This window comes from Sparus aurata, chromosome 16 (genome assembly GCF_900880675.1).
Source record: "Sparus aurata chromosome 16, fSpaAur1.1, whole genome shotgun sequence".
Classification (NCBI taxonomy): Eukaryota; Metazoa; Chordata; class Actinopteri; order Spariformes; family Sparidae; genus Sparus; species Sparus aurata.
This window is the reverse complement of record NC_044202.1, coordinates 8,415,580-8,436,192: the sequence shown is the minus strand read 5'-3', so window position 1 is coordinate 8,436,192 and position 20,613 is coordinate 8,415,580. Positions and strand designations below refer to the sequence as shown.

Here is a 20,613-nt window from a genome sequence, read left to right as displayed (position 1 = left end):
TTTAAGTGTGAAAAAGCTCCGGGATGGAATAACATATCTTGGCTTCAGACTGTGGACCATGTAGCGGAAGCCAGTAAGAGGAGGACTCCAATTTGTATTACTATTTAAAAAAAAAAAAAAATTTTAATCGATTTTTGGAAATTTAATAATTGAATCATAATCGTCAATATTATAATCGCGATTAATCAATAATCGATTTTTTTTCACCACCCCTATTACATAGGGGTTCATTTTACTCAATGCAAGATGATTATCCTGCTCTATGTACCCTAAATATCTACCACTTACAGGGTTTATTAACTTTACAGTGATCTCTTCCAGCTAAAGGGCCAGTAATGATGCAGTTATGCATGTGTGGGATTGATAGAAAACAGTTGGAGGGAGGAAACTGAATGCAGCACTATAGTTCCTCTCATCTTTTTTACACACACACAAGCACAGTTAATCCCATACACTTTCAATAAAACACACGGTTCACGCTAATGCTTTGATCTCTTCTCCCTCTCCATCCCATGCTGTGTCGAGACACAGGTCCCGCGGTTACATAACGGCCCCTTCTCTTCACTCGGCGCTGCCTTGGCGTTGACGTATGTAGCCCATGTGTGTCTTCGGAGCCCCTTGTTTTCCCTTGACTTACAGCAGAAAAGCTCCCCTCACCGCCCCCTCGCAGCTCCATCAAATCTCCAATCATTCCGAAACCAGTTCATGTCCTCCAAACAATCGGGGCAGGGAATCCAGCGGCTTCACCGGTCTGAATAAACAGGTTTGGAGCACCGTGGAATGGCCCGTAAAACCTCTGCCAATCCCTTCTGCAATCCCCGTTCTCGATCTACACACCGAGCCTTGAAAGAGGTCTGATGATCCAGTTAAAACCCACCTGAAGGAAAGAAGCAGTGGAAGTTTTCTCTGTAATAGCCACGGTGAGACATTAATGGGTTTGTGGAGGCCACAAGGTGATTCAGTGTGCCTTGTTTACTCAGGGTCTGTGGGAGCTCAAGCGAGAGTTTGTACCCAGTGGAAGTTTCCTCCTGTAAACTCCCACCCCCCTCCCCAATATAAATCATTAGAATTTTTTTATAAGAGACATATTAACATAGCTGTCTATTGAATTGAAATTCAACTGAGTCTTGTTTTAATTATATAATAAATATTATAAACGTTCTTCTGTAGCTGTTAGAAAATATTTAAACTGTGAAAATATTGATTTGAAAGACTAAAAGACTAAGATGGATGGGTCAAGAGCAAAACCTCAGAACAAGCTCAGCTATCAAAAGTGATGCTTCACTGCCACCTACTGAGCCTTTAACGACAATGTAGCTTGAGATTGCCATTAGTTTCCTTCAGCAAGTGTCGCATATCATCCTACATCAATGTGGATTCAGCAGAGTGTCTGTAAACTCCCCACACTGAGAGACTTACACTTCTTAAGTCTTCAGATTATCAAATTCACCAAATTTGGAGATACTTGGTTTTCACTTGACAAGATGGGTATGGAAAATAGTAATCAATTTGCAGACAAATGCATGCAAGTCAAATGTGCAGAAATTCTATGTAGTGAAGCTTAAAGTTACATCAAATGGACATATTCATGTGAATAAATACATGCTTGAGTAAATTTACTTGTTATTGTAATCTCATCTGTTACACACTGTCTATTTCTTGCATGTCCATCTGGATTTATGAATGCTTGGCCTTCAACTACAGAGGTCCAGCAAAGTAAAAACATGCAAAAAAAATAAAAATAAAAATTCTTCAGCAACCATGGCCAGTCTTTTTGTGACTTTACTTTAAATGAGAGATACCATAATAGGCTTTTTTGCTTAAAAGTCTTGTTATTTTGTCCAGGGGCTAAACAAGGGACAGAAAACAGAAAAACTTCAACATAATGAGACATTTAGACAAAATAAAAACACTTGACAACTATCTTAAATCCATCAACATCTGAATTAACTTTATTTTGCCTAGTAAAATAGAGTTTTGTTTTTTTTTTTTTTTTAAGACAGCAGCCATACAAAAGTTAGAATACAGAAGCAGCCCAAAGTCAGATTCTCCAAAAGACCTGTATAGATCAGCCATTACCACAGAGAAAGATCAGCTGGGGAAATACTGTGAAACCCCTTGCCCATCATATAACAAAAGAAAAACATCCAGGACTAAGTAATTCACCTTTTCCTTGTCTATAAAAATGATCTGTACCTGTGGTCTGAACAAAAATAAACCTGTTTCTTGCAACAACAACAAAAATAAGTTAAAAGTTGAGTTAAAACAGAAATTAAGCAGATGTGATGCAGATGATGTCTCTGATGACAGGCACCAAAGAAGACAAACAAGAAATCTAACATCCGCCAACATCAGAACAACCTAAAAACAATTCAAATAATCTAATTTATCATCCAGAATGGCATGTTTGCAACCGAAAATAAAGGTCAGAGCACAATGCCATAGTGTGTGTGTGTGTGGCTCACCAGTCAAACTAGTTTGACTTCGGATAAATCTTTGTTTACTGCCCAAACACAGCATTTTCTGGAATTTGCATATGAAAGGTTACGTTTCACACACATTCTTCAGGCTCTTTACTCCCCAAAAATGATAGTATCAGGTTGCTGCAGGCTCAAGCTGGGAGATTTATGCGCTCATGAAGGCAGCAGGGACTTAAAGTGATCTTGCATGCATCTTTTTTTTTCCTTTTTCCACATAGAATGTCAGTCATCCCAACAACCTGCAGGTTTCTACTGTCCTGCTGCCGTTGGAGTGTTCATTTACTGGTCAAATGCTTTTCCTCCTGCTTTGAGAAATAAATACTCAATATGAAATGTACCATAAGCCCAGTACATGTTGCTTTCACCTTTGGTTGATGTGTACAATGTGAACATCTAGATGACTCACACAAGAGTCTGAAGTCACTGTTGTAATGCCAGAGCTCCTTAAAACATACTTGAGGACTGACCAAGAATACCATCCTATGTCGATATTACAATCATTGTGTTTCAACCTGGCAGTAATTTGATATCATAAACTTCACGTAAACACTTTTCCTTACTGGGTGGACTGAGCGGTCACTGCTAGAGAAATCAGATTTCTTGACCTATTGCACTTAACTGAGTTTCTAACAGGGTTTTTACAAGAGCAAAAGGGTCAATGACCAAAACTTAAAATCACAGTATCGCTATGAAAACAGTGCAGAAAGTGGACAGAGCTCACAGAAATCATAGTAGCGCACTAAACAAACTGAAGTCACGTCCACAGCTGAACGGCAGGTTATTTTACCACTTCACCATCAATCTAAATGCTCGGATCAAGAAAAGAAAAACCAGTCCAGTGCAAATACACTTAACAGTTTGAATGTTTTAATTCTGACTACCTGCATGTAAATGCAGATTCTACAGCAACCATGTTAATGCAGCGCATGTGAATGCATTACATTTTAGCACAATTACCCGATGCCTCACTAAAACTTGTTTTTTGTGTGGATGTAAACAAAGAGCATAACAACCACACACCTTAATAAAAAAGCGAGTAACAGTCCATTTAGGATTGCTCCAAACTGCACAAAACACTTAAATATCCCACTAAACTGCGAAAAGACCTACAATCCCTCAAATATTTTTTCTCTTACAGCTACGGCAATTCAAAATATAATAATTATCTATTCAGTTCTTTGGCAAAGGTCTCCCATCACAACAAGACTTGGATGACCCACAGCAGAACCACCACTAAGATTTGGCTTAAAAGACTTAAAATGGTCATCTTTCTCAAATAACTGTTTTTTCTGGAGTGCAGGATTTAGTGGCATCTAGCAGTGTGGATGCAGATTGCAACCAACTTTAACACCCCTCATCTCATCCCCTCCTAGGGTAGTTGCTAAAAACAAAGACGGTGGTCTGTACCTTCTGCGCTGCTGTAGAAACATGGCAGACTATGCAGAATAGGACCCAACTGTAGATACAGAAGGCTCATCCTAAGGTAAGGAAAATAAAAAAAAATAATTTTCAGGTGTTATTATTATTATTATCATTACATTCCAAGTCCCACAAACAAGACCATTTTCAAAGGCAATAATAAGGTTTTCAGTGTTTTGTTCTTTCAAAATTTTGTATACATCTGTCAACTAAACAAAAGCCCCAAGTGAAAGGAAAAGTAGTTTCATACAACAGAAAAAAGAAAATGCCCCCCCCCCCCCCCTTTTTTTTTTTAAGTTGACAACACACAGCCAAATCAAAAGCTCCAATTTTAATTCAGGAAAAAAGACAGCAGACATGATAGGAATGAAGAATTAAACACAGAATAAAAATATATAACCCAAATAAAACAAAAAAGACTTGCTGGTTGGAATTGTTGTAATAATATCTGTACCCTTTGCAAAGTAGCGACTGCCGGTCAGGCCCAAGCCAAACGGTATGGCTGAATGCGCTGACCCCGTCCAGTTTCTGGATTTCAGTTGAGGAAACTGATTGGGGTGTGGGGGTGCAGGCGAGTAGCTTTGGTGAAGCTTCAAAGCCATCATGAAGCGTAGACGTGCGAGGTCTCCAGCGCTGTCCTGAACTTATTTTTCTAATTCATGTTTTTAATGCCAACTACGCACTCTTCGCCCATTGCTTTCAGCACAGTGACCTGAAAAGAGGAAGAGAAAAGTCAGATCTGGGACCAGTGTAGTAGACTCAAAGTGCATTGGGCGTTTAGTGAAATGTGGCCCTAATGAAAGTGACATCATCGCCACTAGGAAAACTGCCTCGAGTGGAACAGCACGATAACAGATTTTTATAGTATAGTAATAACTATTTTTTTAAATTACTGAAAGTCATTTAAACGCAACAGGTTTAACAGCTTTTTGTAAATCAAACCAACAGTGGTATATACAAATGGTAGTCAACATCAGCACAAAATCACGACTGAAGAAACTGATCTCAGGTCAACCCATGAAACTGCATTCAACCAACTGTTAGATGCTTATGCATAGGAAGGTCAGGGAAACTGTCGAAGTCTATGTTGATATCAATTCGGCAATAGAAACTCACCAGAAAATTGTCGCCATTATCATGTTTCTTCTCGATGTCTTGGCCCAAGTCACCTTCGGGCAATTTAAGGTCCTCTCTGGTGTCTCCACTGTCATCCATCAAGGTCAAGTAACTGTCATTGATATCAACCATCTAAAGGTACCATTATCCAGACAAAAAATATACATTCAATATTAAGATAGTGGTGTCCATAAAATATATATTTTTTTAAAGCACACAAATACTGGACACAAAAAAACAGAATTGACAGCTGTAACAGAGACCAAAGGTGGTGTTACTGTAAGAGACAGAGCATGAAGTGCATTAGGGAAAAACGCTACTTTGCCACATGAAACAATGCAGCACAAATACAGCTGAACAAAACTAACCCCCCCCCAAAAAAAAATATTCTTTGTATCCTTGCATTGTCAGAGAGCGGCCATATGCACCAAAGGCAGAAGACTGCCATTCCGAAACCTGCTCAACTAGTACCAAACCCTGTATGTGCTTTCACAGCCCCCAAAAACAGTTAAGCTCTGACATATGTGTCACAACCGTTTAGCAGTTGAACAATATCTATTTTTTCAAACCACATTTTCCATTAGAATTAGGTTATATAAAAAACACTAACTGGTATTATAGGAAATGGATGCACTGGGGGTCTATCTATTTTTTGGCTTCCAGTACCAACTTGTTTCCACTGACACTATTCAGTAGACATTGTAAATGCTTCATCCCCCTCTGGGCCTCTAGATTATACAATAAGATGCAAGAGGGACATCTCACCTGGTAGTCTTTCCTTGATACGTTTGGGACATCCATGTTGTGGGTAGACGGACAAATATCTTCTAATTTCTTACTGGTAAAGATGTCAATTCCAACAAGGTGGACCTGAAAAACACCATAACTCATTAGATCTGGCCTTGGGCCCTGTGAAGTAAGCACTGTGGGTTATTTGTGCAACTGGGAAGCACCAGGCTGAATTACAAGTGTGCTTTAACCTCTGAATTCCAAAGGATCCACGAGGAGGTTTTACCTTGGCGTGCCCGTGCTTGCCGGTCTTGGAGGTAGTCATTTCGACGATTTTACAGGGGCGTCCTTTCAGCATGACAAAGCCATTCTTCCTCAGTGCAGAGCACTGGATGGGATATGTTTGAGAGGCCCCAGAGCTCACACTTTCAAATTCAGCTTGAAGGTCAGCCATGTTGGGCTACAGGCTGTTTTATGTCACCCAAATGAGCAAAAGAAGACAAGAGAAGAAAAATCAACATCAAATGTGACCGATAGAAGTTAGCTACAGAGGATGTGTGTGCTATCAAAACCCACTGCTGCACATATGAAAAGGAATAATTTTGTTAATAACATTGTGCACGTCTCAGCCGCCGAGGAACACAGGATTCCAGAAATGGAGCTGTGATTACAACGCAGGGGCCAGCTCAGGCTTCCTCAACAACTGTCATATGATAGAAACAAATCAGTGGTTGGACTGGTGAGTACTTTCAAAAAAAACCCTGATCACCTGAGATCAGGAGGGGGGAGGTGACAACTGAAAAGTGCTCTGCTGCACACCTAGGACTCATTCAAGGGAAAAAAACACCTCACATATCTGGCAACCCACGTTCTGATTAACATTCAGATAAACACCATCCCCCTTTGCCATGTATATACAGAGGCTCATTGAACAGCTGGCCGTAACTGCTGGTGTTTAGTTCACTTCTAATGTCTTTTACACACCCATGGGCTGAAACAGGTAAAGTGCCTTAAGAGTGACACACACACACTGTTCACTAGCCGGGTTCGTTACGTGGCAGCGCCCGGGCCAGGTGTAGCCGCCCCAACCCAGCTAGCTTTGCGTCCTCACCTCGTGCGCGTGCTGTCATCGTTAGCCGAGGGCCCGCCGATCACCGTCGAGTTAACGATTAACTAAATGTCAGCGACACGACAAATGGCTGTCGGTGTTACACATTGGACGAGGCAAACAACAGGTTGCATCACTCAAGAGGAGAAAATGTTTTAAAAAAAGAGAGAAAACGCTGCCATGTTTGTTCTTTTTCTTTCTGGTCTTACCTTGCGTCTTTGTTCCGCCGAGTAGAGAGAGCACCTCCTTGCCTGCGCGGAGCCTTTGTTAAAGGGGGAGGAGCGGACAGGTGGGCGGTGACGGTGTGAAGGGGGACACCTGTACAGAAGCATGGGTGTAGTGGACTTGGAGCAGTGCATGCGTCAGATGTTCATTCCGGTAACTTCACTACGTTTATTTGACAGCTGGAGTTGCTCGTCGCTCCCACGAATCCAGAAAACAGATGCGATAATCCAACAATGCATTTTTCCCCCTTAGTTGATATGTGGCGGACCCTGCCACCTTTCTAGCTTTCAAACTGTGTCCTGTTTCTATTTTCCTCTGAGAACAGCTTGTTTATGCAGTTATAGAAATATAAGTATTATTTGTGTTAATGATTACTGTGTCTATTTTTTCAATTTTCTTTTTTTTTTCTTTTCTACTTTATCCACGGAAATATGTTGTGGCTTCTCTCTTGACAAATGTGCGTTGTAATTGTAAGTCACTTTGGACAAAAGAGTCTGCTAAATGCCCTAAATGTAAATGTTATTATCTCATTTATAGTGTTACATTAGTATACATTTATTCTCCAAAGCTGCATAGTGCCCCTTTAACAACCCAATAAAATGTAAAATACCAAACAGTCCTCTACAATTAACTTAAATTTTAATAAAACATTTTTGCAAATTAAACAATAATAGCCCTGTTATACTGATAACAATAATGTTAATAATAAAACAATCTGAAAGGGGTAAAGAATTTGTTTTTGGTTTTTTTTAGTTTACTTCTACTTTTACTCAAGAAGATAAAATGGAGTTTTGTGATTCTTTATGGTGCCATGTTGTCTCTTGTAGTGAGACACATATTGAAGACGACTATGATGAAGCAAAACCGGATCCCTTTTAAAAGAGGGACAAAGGAAGGCCCACTGCAAGTTTTCATGTCTTTCCAGTTGCATGTGACAGTTTGAGCTCAGGGCAAAACTGAGGCGTTAACCTGGACGAGCACAGCCAACTTGTAATTAGTCTGTAAAGAATCCTGTCGCCTGGCTGGGGGCTACGTAAGAGGGGGCTGTGTCTTTGAGTCAACAGACCCGCCTTTTAGCAGAGTAAGTTACCACTGGTGTCTTCACAAATCCGGAACACACTTCTTAATGGAGTCGGTTTAAGATTATATTTCAGGGTAGATGGTGTGGAGTAATTCATCGGAAAAGTCATATCCAGATGTGTTGGTGTCCAGATGTGTTCACCGAATATCACGACAGATTAACAGACGCGTTTGAGACACAACACTTTATTGTCTCTTTTCTTCAGCATTCTGCAAATACAAAGACACACGGTTCACTAATTCCACAGTTGTAGTTTTTTTAATGCATGTTTGGTGGGAAACCAGCAGTAACTGTGTTTTTTGGCCACTCGGGGGCACCAGAAACGAGCTGTAAACAAACAGTGACATGGCATACTCGATGGTAAACAGGATGGAAGGGTCAACGAAACAAAACGACTCCTTTCTGCATACCAATAGTAATGTGATCCAATATTGACTTGAGCCAGATTAAGCATCAAGTGGTAATACTGCAATAAATGTTTACATTGTGAATAAACACTAATCCATATAATAGAAACATCATATCATACGTCACTTCTGTGTATGTAGCTCTTATATTTACATAATGAAAACATGATATCTTGTGTAAAAGATGTCCCCCTTTTCTTCACCTCTCTCAGTTATCATATCCCCTAAAGGAATAAATGTATATAAACACTTGGCATTTAAAATACTGACTGATGCACACACACAAATAGACTGCATAAACACGTAGCTGCTGTTTCAAGCATCTGTGGACGTTTTGAGCTGCTGAAGTTCGGTCCCGTCGTCAGGGTTCGCTTTTTTCCGTCCCTTCCTGAAGACGCCGGCGATCTCCTCAAAGGATTTCCCCTTGGTCTCAGGAACCCGAAGATAAATGAACACGGTGAAGCCGAGAAGCAGCACGGCAAACAGAGCAAACACGTAACAACCCAAATACTCCTGTGAGGGGAAAGATACAGGAGTTAGGGTGGGGATGGGGGGACAGTGTGAACGATGCAAAGACAAGTCAACCCACATGACTCGCCTGCACAAGTTTACATTACAAACTGCATGTTTGTCCTTTTCTGCCTACCTGTATATAAGGAAAGGTCATGCCTATGATGAAGTTGCTGGTCCAGTTGCAGCAGCCTGCGAGAGCGATGGCGGCAGGCCGAGGTCCCTGGCTGAACAGCTCGGCAACTATGAACCACGGAATGGGACCAGGACCGATCTCAAAGAAACTCACGAAGAGGAAGATGGCCGCCATGCTGACGTAGCTCATCCACAGGAATTCACTCTGGAGGACGGGGGAACATCCGTCAAATTTCATGATTATTACTTTTCCCAACATTGTCCAACTTGTTACATCACTTTAATGTGGAACAAAGATGAAATGCAGGCCACACCAGTTAACATTTGGCAGCCACATTAGTTGATCAAAGCTCAGCACATATACAGCTGCTGATAAGATAAATCTTTGACACTTGATTGGACAAACCTGGAATTTGAGACCAACTGTCATGGCAACCGCACACAGACACATCCCTCCCAGACCAGCCAGAGTCAGGGTGCGCCTGCCAGCCTTATCCACCAGGGCAACCTAGAAATACACAGTACACAGCTCATTTGTGTGTAGAAGAGAGACAGAGAGAAGATACCACTGCATTCTATCAGTATGTCTGTGTGTGCGTATAAGTGTAGCCACTCACAGACACCAGAGTGAAGATCGTGTTGATGACTCCGACTCCTATGGTGGCGTAGACCGGCTGGGCCACACCAGCGCGAGTGAAGATATCCGTGGAGTAGTAAAAGATCTTGGAGGCAGAACGAGCACAGATTTTCAGTAAACGCAGAGTGAAATATGAATGAACATTTTTTTTTTTTGGGTGAGTGTGCTTAGGGAGAGTTAAAAACAAGTCAGGTGATTTAAAGATGTACAACAGAGAATTAAAGATTTCCCACGATATACATTTTCTTATACTCATTTTTGATCCATTCCCTGCTGATGTGCGCATACAGTACGTGCTTTCATGAAACCACGATTTGCCTGCCATCTAGTACTCCCACTGTTTTGGTTTGACTGCAGTAAAGTGAGCGAGAGACATTAAAAAAATGCAGAGTGGGAATTAATTTGTCGCTCACCGCGTTGATTCCAGAGAACTGCTGGGAGAAGTGCATCATGAGGGCAACGACCAGCTGCTGTCTGTACACAGAGGAGCGGATCTTGGGGAGAACACACAGCAGTAAAAGATTTTTTTTTTTTTCTGGAGCGCACAACTAGAATGTACAAAAATCTGTGTTTTACTTAAGATGAATGGATGTTCTGTGTATTTCTTGCCATATCTTTCCCGTCCCTCTGTTGGTTTTTTAATACTGAGGACAGTTGTCAAAAGTATTTTAACATGTTAAAGTGGCTTGTTTGAAAAAAGTATATTTACCCTTAATCTAAAAGTCTTGAACCCTCACTTTTACATCACTACTGAGTGTATCCCTTTGTGTCAGGGTGTGTTCTGACGGCCATTAACTGTATCAGTCATTTTCTCCAGAATAGATGATGAAAAAGTTCAAGCTAAATTCACAAGAGATACAAAAAAAGAGGAGGTAGTTGTGACACTATATATCTCGAGAGGCCTTCTTCCTGTACAGAGACCTACCAAAGAAAGGATGGAGACTCTGGGCTCCCTGTCTGCCTTCTCCTTCTCACTCTTCATCTCTTCCAGATCAGGAGTCGGGTCATATGCTCCTTTTAAACGAAGTAGACCTGCAGGAGCACAAAGGGAAGATTGAAGCGAGAGCGAGGGTCTGTATACATGACAAACTGTATTTGCAGTTGTGGGAAAAAAAAGAGCAAGCTAACTATTTCCCAACTATTGTGCCCTATAAACTGCATGTCTAGAAATGATTACTGTAAGTATGATGTGTTTGGAGAAGAGAGCCATAGAGAAAAGAGGATGACAAAGAGCGTTACTGGTTGTATTTCTTACTTGTTCGCGCCTCTTGCTCCTTGCCCAGCAGAATGTAAAGGTACCGCGGGCTCTCGGGGCACAGAGGAAGCAGAAGTGATTGCAGTATTGCCGGAGCTCCCGACAGACCAAGCAACAGGGGCCACATATCGTCATTACCGAGTATGAAGTCCAAGCCTATTACCTACATCCACACACAGGTAAACACACATACAGCTTTATGTTATGTTCAGTGTGCCGCCAAGCAAATATTTTGCTGTGTGTGTGCTTCTCTCACCTGGCTGATCAGGATGCCAGTGACAATAGCCAGCTGGTGTAATGTTCCCAGAGCCCCTCGGTAAGCTTTGGGAGAAATCTCCCCAATGTACATCGGCACGAGCCCGGATGTCAACCCTGAAACACGCACATCTTTAAACATTCGCTGGCGGATGTACGACAATAGAAGACTGCATTATTGTTTTTCTTGTGACTATCTAAGGTGTTAATTCAGGAACCCTTTAAAAATCAGCTTTTGTAGGATGTATTCGTAGGATAATAAAGGTGAGTTGCCTCTTCTGTATATGACACATAAACACTGGTATTTACAACTAAATAATGTAGTATTTAACGTGTTTGTAGTAATGTGAGTATTCAGCCCAGTCGCAAGGATATAATGTTGGCAGTTTATGTCTCTGCAAAATGTTGATATGTCTCATAGGTGGAGGTGATGTCGGTGGAGTTACAGGCAAGAAGGCTGCTAAGCCAGTGACCACAGTTCGAGACTGCGTTTTAACATGTGGAAGTGTGAGACCACCGGATATTTTTTACGGAGACCTCATGACAATTTATTTATTTGTGGTGTCAAGAAATAGATCTTTTTGACAAGAAGCCGGGACATCTCGAGCCATGTTTTCTATTTGAAAACTGAGTGTTTTCAACGAGACCTCAGGACAATTTTCAGCTGTGTTTGTGTTGACCAAAACAGATATTTGAAGCCAAAACAAATAAGATCTTTTCCTATGATTAACATAAGTAGTTTTTGTGCCAGTATTTATGTCATGACCACATCGTTGTCAATGACATAAAGTAGAAAAATGAACCCAAAAGAAACAGTTAAGTTACAACCTAAAGAAATGCTTCAAGTTTCAACATGTCCAGGGTTTGCAGAAACATTACCAATATTTATTCTGGCAACTGGATTGTTGAGAGTATTAAAGGTCGTAATGTGTGCTTGTCTGTACCGCAGTAAAAGCCCATCACGGCACGGCCTGCGATGACCATGAAGTGAGGCTTCCACATCCTGCAAAGACCCATCAGCAGTCCGGCAGCCACAGCCAGAACATTTACCATTAACATGCCCTTTACCCTGCAAGACAGAAAGAGATAAAAAGGTGGCAGGGGGAGATACAGAGGAAGCCGGATGATGGATAAGAGGATGCGTATAAGGGCATTATTCCATATTGATCCTGAATTAACTTTGTGAGTCCTTTCCCATTAATGTTCACCTCCTTCTCTTCTCTTGTTACTGTTTCTCCAGCCCTTTTTTTCCCTCAAGTATTTATTCTTCCGTCAAACTTTCATCCTCACACAAATATGTCCTCATTATTTTATCCCTTCTTGCTCACCTTCCTCTCAGGTCTCCCACAAATCCCACCAGGAAGGAGGACAACATGCCACCAATGGAGAAGATCGACACCGACAACGACCAGTACATGATCACGGAAGGGTGATCTCCCGCCTCTGGGAACTCTCCTTCGTCTGTGCCGTTTTCTGACAGGACGGCAGCCCTCTCCGTCCACACCTCAAGCGATCGCCCATAATGCTTTTCAATGACCTGTGACACAGACACGCGTATGGATCATCAAGAGGTACGATCACAGCTGCAACGTCACATTTTACTTGAGAAGATGCCACTTTTAAACAGTGGCTCTTGTTTTGTTAGAGGGCGGTGGCAGCGTACTCGGATGACTTTTTTGAAGAGGCACACTTGGTGAATTTGATGTGTTACACCATCACAAGTGATCCATCAACACTGAAATTTGTAAGCCCATAATACACCAATCATAAGGGACCCTTTTATCCCTTGACCCTTTGCCCTATATAGCAAACCCAGTTGGATTCAGACTTTGCCAACAACAAGGCCATTCTAGCCACCGACAGACAAGCTTGACATATTTGCCAAGCACACAGGTCTCAGCATCAGTACCTTTAAATCTCAGGTGTTGTATATACACACGAGTAAGAAGCTTAGAAGCTTAAGATCAAACTGTTTAATGGTGGTGAAGTGGTCTGATAAACGTGGCCAACCCTGAAGTGATGCAGAACATTTCAGTAGACACGGCAGAGCAATGCCCGCCACGGCTCAGCTACGGATGTCAGATTTGCACCTGCTGTGTGCTTTCAATGTCCACATATGATCTAAGTTCAAATTGGACCATTCGAGGTCAGACATGGATGTCAGCAGAGAAGGAAGTAAGCCTCTTGTTTGCCAGTCTCTTTGAAGTCTCTGAGATGTAATCCACAGTGGGGCCAATAAAGATGGACTGCATCCACAACTCTGGCCTGTATGAATAACAAAAAGGATGCCTCCTGAACAAAACTGGACCAGAGGATGTCCTCATCAGAGCCACAACATGATGGGCATAGTGTTGTCCCTCCGCAGGGAATTAAATTGCACCAGCTCTTACAGCAGCTTGCAGCAGAGAGACATTGGCCCGAAATGCATCCAGACTTGTCCGCCACTCTGCAAGGTGTGTTTGGTGGAGAGGCACTCAAAATACTACTCGTCATAAACTGAAAGAATTTCAGACAGCTTGCAAAGTCTCCGACTAAACAATTCTCAGGTGACCACGAAAGAAAAAAAACCTGGAAAAAAGTTTGGGGAAAGGTTTTTTGTCTAGACATGGAGAAGAGGTAAGTTGGTCCCTGGTGACTCAAAGTCTTATCTCATCTCTAGTGCTGCAGAATGATGTGTACAGAGAACGTAATCTTATAGTCTTATAAAGCGAAGGTTGTCGTATTTGGACCGGCCAATTTGCATGCAAATATCAATATGTTGTGGCAAATAGTTGTCCCAGTAAGGGGGTGAAGCCTGTGTTGAGCCTTGCCTTCTGGGGTGCGTTGATGACTCCCAGACTGTAGCCATACTGCAGGGATCCCAGCACGGCTGTGAACACAGCGATGGCCAAAGTACCTGTTAGCTGCTGCAGGGGAGAAAGGTAATCGCACAGATAAGGACACACACACATGAATGCATGAACAAACACACAATTTAACATGGAAACTAGCAAGACCGAGTGTAAATAGTTACCCACTGTGTGCTCGGTACATGGTACACAGTCACAAATAAATCTAAACACAAATGCAGAAAAATAACTTTATCCACATTGTCTATGGATTTATTACCACTTCATGCACCTTTTCTGACAATCATGAATATTCTTACATATATAAGTTATCTAAGAAGAATGCATTTGACCTGAGCTATAGTTGTGGCAGATGCATCACAATGTAATTAGGGACAATCTCTGAGTCAAAACGACAGCATCGACACAGGTAATGCTGATGAATGCAAGGCAGGTTATTTATTCAGCTCAGAGCGGTATATGCAGCCCTCTGATGTCATCAACATAGTTATCAACCACCTGTGCCAATATTGCTCACATCATTATGAGTGTAAAAAAACAGTTTATGGCATATACCTAAGGAATGATTTTGTCGAGAAATTATCTTACCTTCCCCGACTCCATGGTAGGTCCAGAGTGTCAGCCAGGAGGCTGGTAATGATCAATGGAGCCTGCATGGCTGATCACGCTCTGCTCACTCACTAATCGACTAGGACACATGGATACACACACATCTGCACTGTCTCCATGCACATGAATGAATGCCTCCCTTATCTATCCTCCAACACACAAATTGTTATTGTAAGGAAGCAATAACATAAGTCTGGAATCTATTGTGGAAAACATCTTATGTGTGGTGTTTTTTTTTGTTTTTTTTAACTGGACGATTATGAAAATTGCTATAATGTATATTGATGATGAATTGCTAAATTCATGCCAAATGGCACGTGTTGCTGCTCAAAGTTTTATTTTTAATAGTAATAATGAAATCTGTGAATTCTTTTCTCTCTGTCTCTCTCTCTCTCACACACACACACACACGCACACACGTGCACAAACAGACAGATACCTGCTGTTAATAATATACTGGACAGTGGACAAAGTCTGAGGGTCGAGCTGATACTAATGTGCACACTTGCAAAATAGACGAGCTCTCTAACAGACATGCTTAACACACACACACACACACACACAAAAAAAACACCTCGACGCAACTCCAGAAGCATAATGCTCTAGTTTCATTTATTTCTCTCTTACAGCTTCTCTTTTACAAAACAAATAAATCCCAAAACAGGACATTAGTAATGCTCTTTCAAAATAAAAGAAAACAAAGAAATAAAACAGAATCAAGAATACAGTGGTTTCGTCTTTGAAAGGAGAGTCCTCAGTGTAACGACCATCAGCATTTTTTTCCAAACGGGAAGAGTGAGCTCCGTGGTGGACAAACATAAGTAATAATGCCCCGCATTCACACTTGCTCATTAATCAGACACGCAGATGCATGCATGCACACACACACACACACACACACACACACACACAGGGAAGACAGTGGTTTCTTCAGCTCGGCTCTTTATTGCTAAAATGTTAGCCTGCTCCCCCTAACAGAGATCAGCTGACCTAACGTAGAGCTGCACAGGAACAGCTACAGTGTGGATGTGTAAAAAGTCCTTAAAAATAGACAGAAATAAATCGTACAGAAAAACTTGATTCGAATGAGTCAAATCTGTTGTTGTTGTTGTTGTTGTTCTTCCATTTGTTAACCATAGGCTAAAATACTGCCAAAAACCCACAGTACATCCACCAGAAAGAAAGAATAATCTGCATTACAGTGCTCTCCAACATGGATGAGTATGCAAGAACCCTCAATAGTGTTATAAATTCAATACAGTATGTATTAATGATTGAGCTGTGCTAAATATTTAGAAAGAAAACGGTTTTGTCACACCATATTTAGTTACTCCTTTCAAAGAATAAATCAAGTCTTAAATTTTGTTAACGCACATCTCCACCAGAGGAGACAAGTAACATTTTCAGTGTGTTAAAGTTAGATAATAACACAAAAGAAGAAGAGAAGTGAAAAGTAACCAAAATTATGAATCATAAAACGTGAGCGCTAATCATTTGGCCTCCATTTTTGCTTTTGCTTACATCATGCTAGGCACTGTACAAACAGGCGGGAGCCAAAATCAGAAGAACCAATCGGTGGGGAAGGAGGAGCATGGTTTTGTCAAAAAAAAGGACACCACAGCTTTCGACAGTGAGTGCTTTCACATGCACACAGTATTCGGGACAGTAGCTCATAGATCCTGCCGAGGTTGTGTTCAGGATAAGCGTATTCACGGCATCTACAGCACCGTGGCTGTATTCATGAATAGCCAAAAAACGCTACCGTGCTAAAGGAAACAGAAGCACACTCCAAAAACAAAAAACAAAGTAACCACTAATATTGCCTATTTTTTAAATGCTTGGTGTTCAAATACACCAACTCATAAACTCCATACTAAGAAGATAATATCATAAATCTGCATGTAAACACACTCAATGTTGCTTCGATCGCATCAAGGTCAAAGTTCACGCACAGAGACTCGATCACTTGACTCTTTTTTTTCTGGATTTTTTTCGATATCCCACTTTGATTCGAAACTGATTTGAATGGGACTCATGTTGTGCACACTCACACACACACACACTTACGCACTCGCTTACATACACTCCTGATTTTTCAGAGACACAGATGTGCTGTACATTTCATCAAGCTTCAAAGACTGACTGACTCAGCCACAGAAAAAAAGGAAAAGAAAAGAAGAGAAAAGAACAGAATGACGCTCTCGTTGTTCATTTAATATTACAGTATATCTGATGCAGCACCTTCAGAGTTTAAAGACGGAAGAGTGAGAACAGGGAGATGAGTGTAAAGATGGCAGGATGAAGGAATGACGGTGAAAGAATGGACCAGTGATTTCATTTTTAAAGGGACACAAATCATTGTTGCATACTGTTACAACCCGCCGATGATGGCGGAGTCTCATCACATCTTTATCAGAGGAATGCGATCGAACATTAAATCACAATTGGGTTTACTCAGAGCCCGAAAAGATGGCAGGAGGAGGAAGTGAAGGAGGAGGAGGAGAATGACTGACAAAGGAGAAAGAAAATCAATCAGACTGCCCGTTTTCACCGCCAACATCCAGAAATGGATTTGTCATCCCTCAGCTGCCCTCCCTGCACTGTCATACTCTGAAGTATATATTTAAATTTATATTAAATCTCATTCATTTATTTCTCCGACCTCTGAGCTGTAGTAATTCCGCTGGATATGGGACCACACATGGCAGATAGGAAGCGTGGAAAATGGAAGACGCCGGTGTCAAAGGATCGGTAAAGTGACGACTAGATCTAAGCAGGGAGAAGGAGGAGGGAGCAGAGCAGGTCAAAAAGGAAGAAGAGGGATATAGAAGGAGGCAGGTGTAAAGTGCACTCTACACTTGTACACCTGAATGCACTGGTGGAGACGAGAGACGGACAAAAAGGTAAAGGAGCTACGGACAAAGACAGAAAAAGACAGCGTATTTGGGAAGTCAGTGGCACCAGTTTGCCAGTCAGTTGAATAACGATGGCTTCTGCATGACCCGACATAATCTAGGGTAGCATGTCTCTTCATTTAGAACAGGACTTTGTTGTTTTTCTCTACAGTAGCTTTTTTTTTTTTGTTCCTACGCCAATTCAGTCTCTCAGGGTGTTTCAAGAGTTCACTTGTGGCTTTCTCAGTCAATCGGGTTCCTTTTGTGTGATCTGCTGGGGGGGCGAGGTGGGTTACCTCCCGACAGGCCGATGGGAGGGTGAGGCAGAGCGGATAGGTGGGAGGAGCCATCACCAGTTCATCATGGAGTTTCTGTTGAGGGTCATGAAGAAGACTTGGCTGCTACCTCCCGAACGAACGGATGCAAAGAACACCTGGAGAGAGAATATCAGACATAAACAGTTTTAGTTTATCATTTCTGAACACAGTCACATCGCCATCGTCAATATCTGCAGATCACAAATAATACTGATATAATTTATGGCTAATTAAAAATAAATGGAATTCAAAGGTAGCTCCAAACATATTGTTGGCAGCATAACTGCATACTGCTGCTCACTATGCTGGACCTGCTACCCTATGCTGCAGCTATCTTTAGCTGTCGAGACTAGCTGCTGATACCAAGTAGCTCAGTTAGCTGTGGGGCTAAGTGACCCTATTAGCTCGCAGGAGCCTCAGATGACGCGGCCGGGACACAAGACTGCGACTGAGCACAGCCCCTAAAACCAACAGATGCCAGTTTGAAGGCCGGGGATAAAGTATGGAGGTGATTTACTGCAGCCCTGGCCAGAAGACATGGACGGCAGGGGCCAGAGAGGCGTGAAGTGGGAGAGGACCGAGAGACAGTCGAGCATCAGCAGTGGGTGAAATTGGCGTGCAGAGCTGGAATATTCTGACGTCTTTCTCAGTGTATTGAGGATTTATTTAGGCCAAACAAGAAGTGCAAAGACAAACCAATACTTAGTTAACCGAGTTTAAGTTGAATTTGAATGAAGTGTGTACGTACAAAGTAGCAAACAGCTTTTTCAGACAGCCTTTTAACAGTTTATGTATATGCATTTTGTCTACAGAAGCAGTGCAGCAATCGAGACCACTGTACTGGAGACCGAAATATCAAGACCAGAGCAGATCGAGTATTTTTCTACATAATTTGTACATTTTTCAAAGCAGTAGTTAATCATAACCAAAGGATCGAAGGGCATGCAATCCAACTTTTTTTTTTACCTTGTCGTTCCGCTCACAGAGGAATTTAAGTCTCTGGGCCCTTTTGTGCATAAAGACTCCATCCAGATGGCCTGTCTCCACGGAGCGAATCTCTATGGCTTTCTCACCCCAGCCCATAATCTGATTTGAATGGATATAGGCTGGGAAAGAGAAAACACAAAAAAAGCATAAGTGGCAATGGAAATGAATATAAGCAACCCATAACCCAGATTATCCAGAACGTACAATGTAGGATCTGTATTTTTTTGCTCTAAGCGCATATTACCCCTGGCTGCCACACGAGGGCAGTAAAATACAAGACTTTGCCGTACACATTCCTGCCTTGGATTTCCAAGCTGTGTCCTAAACTCTCACTTTTCCTTTAAAGTTCACTATTGATCGCCTGAATCCATCACCATCTCTCTCAAACTTTTACAATTGCCCCCCCCCCCCCCACCCGCCTCACTTTCTCGCTCCTGCAAAAGGAGCTCTGGAAGCCTTTTTCTCCGAGGGCAGATACTATGAACTGATTTCTGAATGCAATTAAACCTCAATTGAACCCCCATAAGCTCTGTTCTCAGAGAACTCACAAGACTTTTGATCTGCGCTGCAACTCGCACATGAATGGCCGCTGAAACGGGCCCTTGCATATATCAGCGTACTTATTTAAAAACCTCTTAACTTCAACTTTGGTGACTCATTAATGTTCCTCTGTGATGTTTTAATGACTCCGGTGTTGATAAAGAAAATCCATTTAAAACAAACCGAGCGCACACGAATACAAATGTAGGGGTGAGACGCACCAACGGAGGTAGGCATCTCTCCCCACTGTAGCACCACGTCCTTGGTGATTCGACCGTAGGTGTTCACGTAGACGCCCTCGTCCTCGTAACACAGCAGCATCTCCATCCCGTCGGTCTTGGGGAGCACCACGATGGCATGGGGTGTCACCTGGCTTTGGATCTATCATGGATCACACACACGCAAACATTTCAGAGGCTTTCATGAAAGCTGTCAGATGTAATCGTAATCTACATTAGATTAAAATATTACAGATCATGAGCATTTAATGCAACAGAATTTGGCTCGCTCTTTGGCACGTTTTTGGGACCGGGCCTGCATTCTGTAATCCTCTGAAGAGCAAGATTGCGGACATCGGTAAGGGCTGCCAAATATCAGGAGCATCAGTGCATCAAAAGGTAAAGACTTTGGCTCATTGTCTGAGGAGCCTTGTTCTGTTCTTGTAAGTGAGCTGACGAACTAATGCACCTTTCCTGTGACCTTAATTAACAGAAGCGACACCAGAAGGAGTCGGGAACAGTAACACACACAGACATGGCCAGAATCGGTGCACTTTACCCAAAGTGTAGCCTGGAGACCGACCCCATTATTTGTGCCAATGTGGGCTTTCCTGAGGCGTGACTCAAAAGTACACTTCAGGAGCACAACGAGAGATCATATCAGCAAAGTGAGAGGCGATGAGGCAATGAGAAAACTCATCTTGACCCATGGGAGGCGTTTACACAAGAACTCTGCAGAATGGCACAAGCTTATTGCCACACTTCTGCTTATTCTGACCACATTAAGGAGGCAAATTACACATCATGTCAGATATGGAAACGGCAGCACTGTGACTTCCGAG

The 20,613-nt window shown here is 42.1% G+C and overlaps 3 protein-coding genes across 22 annotated transcripts in view; all 3 read right to left on the bottom strand.

Annotated features, from left to right (window-relative positions):
* Nucleotides 1–1,925: 1,925 nt before the first annotated feature.
* Nucleotides 1,926–7,214, bottom strand: eif5a2 (eukaryotic translation initiation factor 5A2). Of its 2 annotated transcripts, none has more exons than XM_030443274.1 (5): nucleotides 7,062–7,214; nucleotides 6,031–6,211; nucleotides 5,781–5,885; nucleotides 5,016–5,147; nucleotides 1,926–4,611 (listed from the first exon to the last, which is right to left on the bottom strand). In XM_030443274.1, exons 2-5 carry the CDS (start codon nucleotides 6,196–6,198, stop codon nucleotides 4,552–4,554), a joined length of 465 nt encoding a protein of 154 aa, XP_030299134.1. In that variant the 5' UTR covers nucleotides 6,199–6,211; nucleotides 7,062–7,214; the 3' UTR covers nucleotides 1,926–4,551. The 2 variants fall into 2 exon arrangements, with proteins under 2 accessions (XP_030299134.1, XP_030299135.1); XM_030443275.1 differs by having other exon boundaries at nucleotides 4,216–4,611; nucleotides 6,856–7,079.
* Nucleotides 7,215–8,327: 1,113 nt separating this feature from the next.
* On the bottom strand, nucleotides 8,328–14,809 carry slc2a2 (solute carrier family 2 member 2). Its single transcript, XM_030443270.1, has 12 exons — nucleotides 14,795–14,809; nucleotides 14,168–14,263; nucleotides 12,686–12,894; nucleotides 12,302–12,426; nucleotides 11,359–11,474; nucleotides 11,103–11,265; nucleotides 10,773–10,879; nucleotides 10,261–10,341; nucleotides 9,828–9,932; nucleotides 9,617–9,718; nucleotides 9,212–9,415; nucleotides 8,328–9,078 (listed from the first exon to the last, which is right to left on the bottom strand). Exons 1-12 carry the CDS (start codon nucleotides 14,807–14,809, stop codon nucleotides 8,881–8,883), a joined length of 1,521 nt encoding a protein of 506 aa, XP_030299130.1. The 3' UTR covers nucleotides 8,328–8,880.
* Nucleotides 14,810–15,400: 591 nt separating this feature from the next.
* tnika (TRAF2 and NCK interacting kinase a) overlaps nucleotides 15,401–20,613 on the bottom strand; it is a 63,549-nt gene continuing 58,336 nt past the window's right edge. For all 19 annotated transcript variants that reach the window (XM_030443246.1, XM_030443248.1, XM_030443250.1 and 16 more), the window contains 3 exons: nucleotides 19,775–19,934; nucleotides 18,993–19,132; nucleotides 15,401–18,142 (listed from right to left, as the gene is read on the bottom strand). In XM_030443246.1, coding sequence (XP_030299106.1) covers nucleotides 18,059–18,142; nucleotides 18,993–19,132; nucleotides 19,775–19,934 — 384 coding nt within the window. In that variant the 3' untranslated portion in view covers nucleotides 15,401–18,058. The remainder of the gene's footprint in view (nucleotides 18,143–18,992; nucleotides 19,133–19,774; nucleotides 19,935–20,613) is intronic.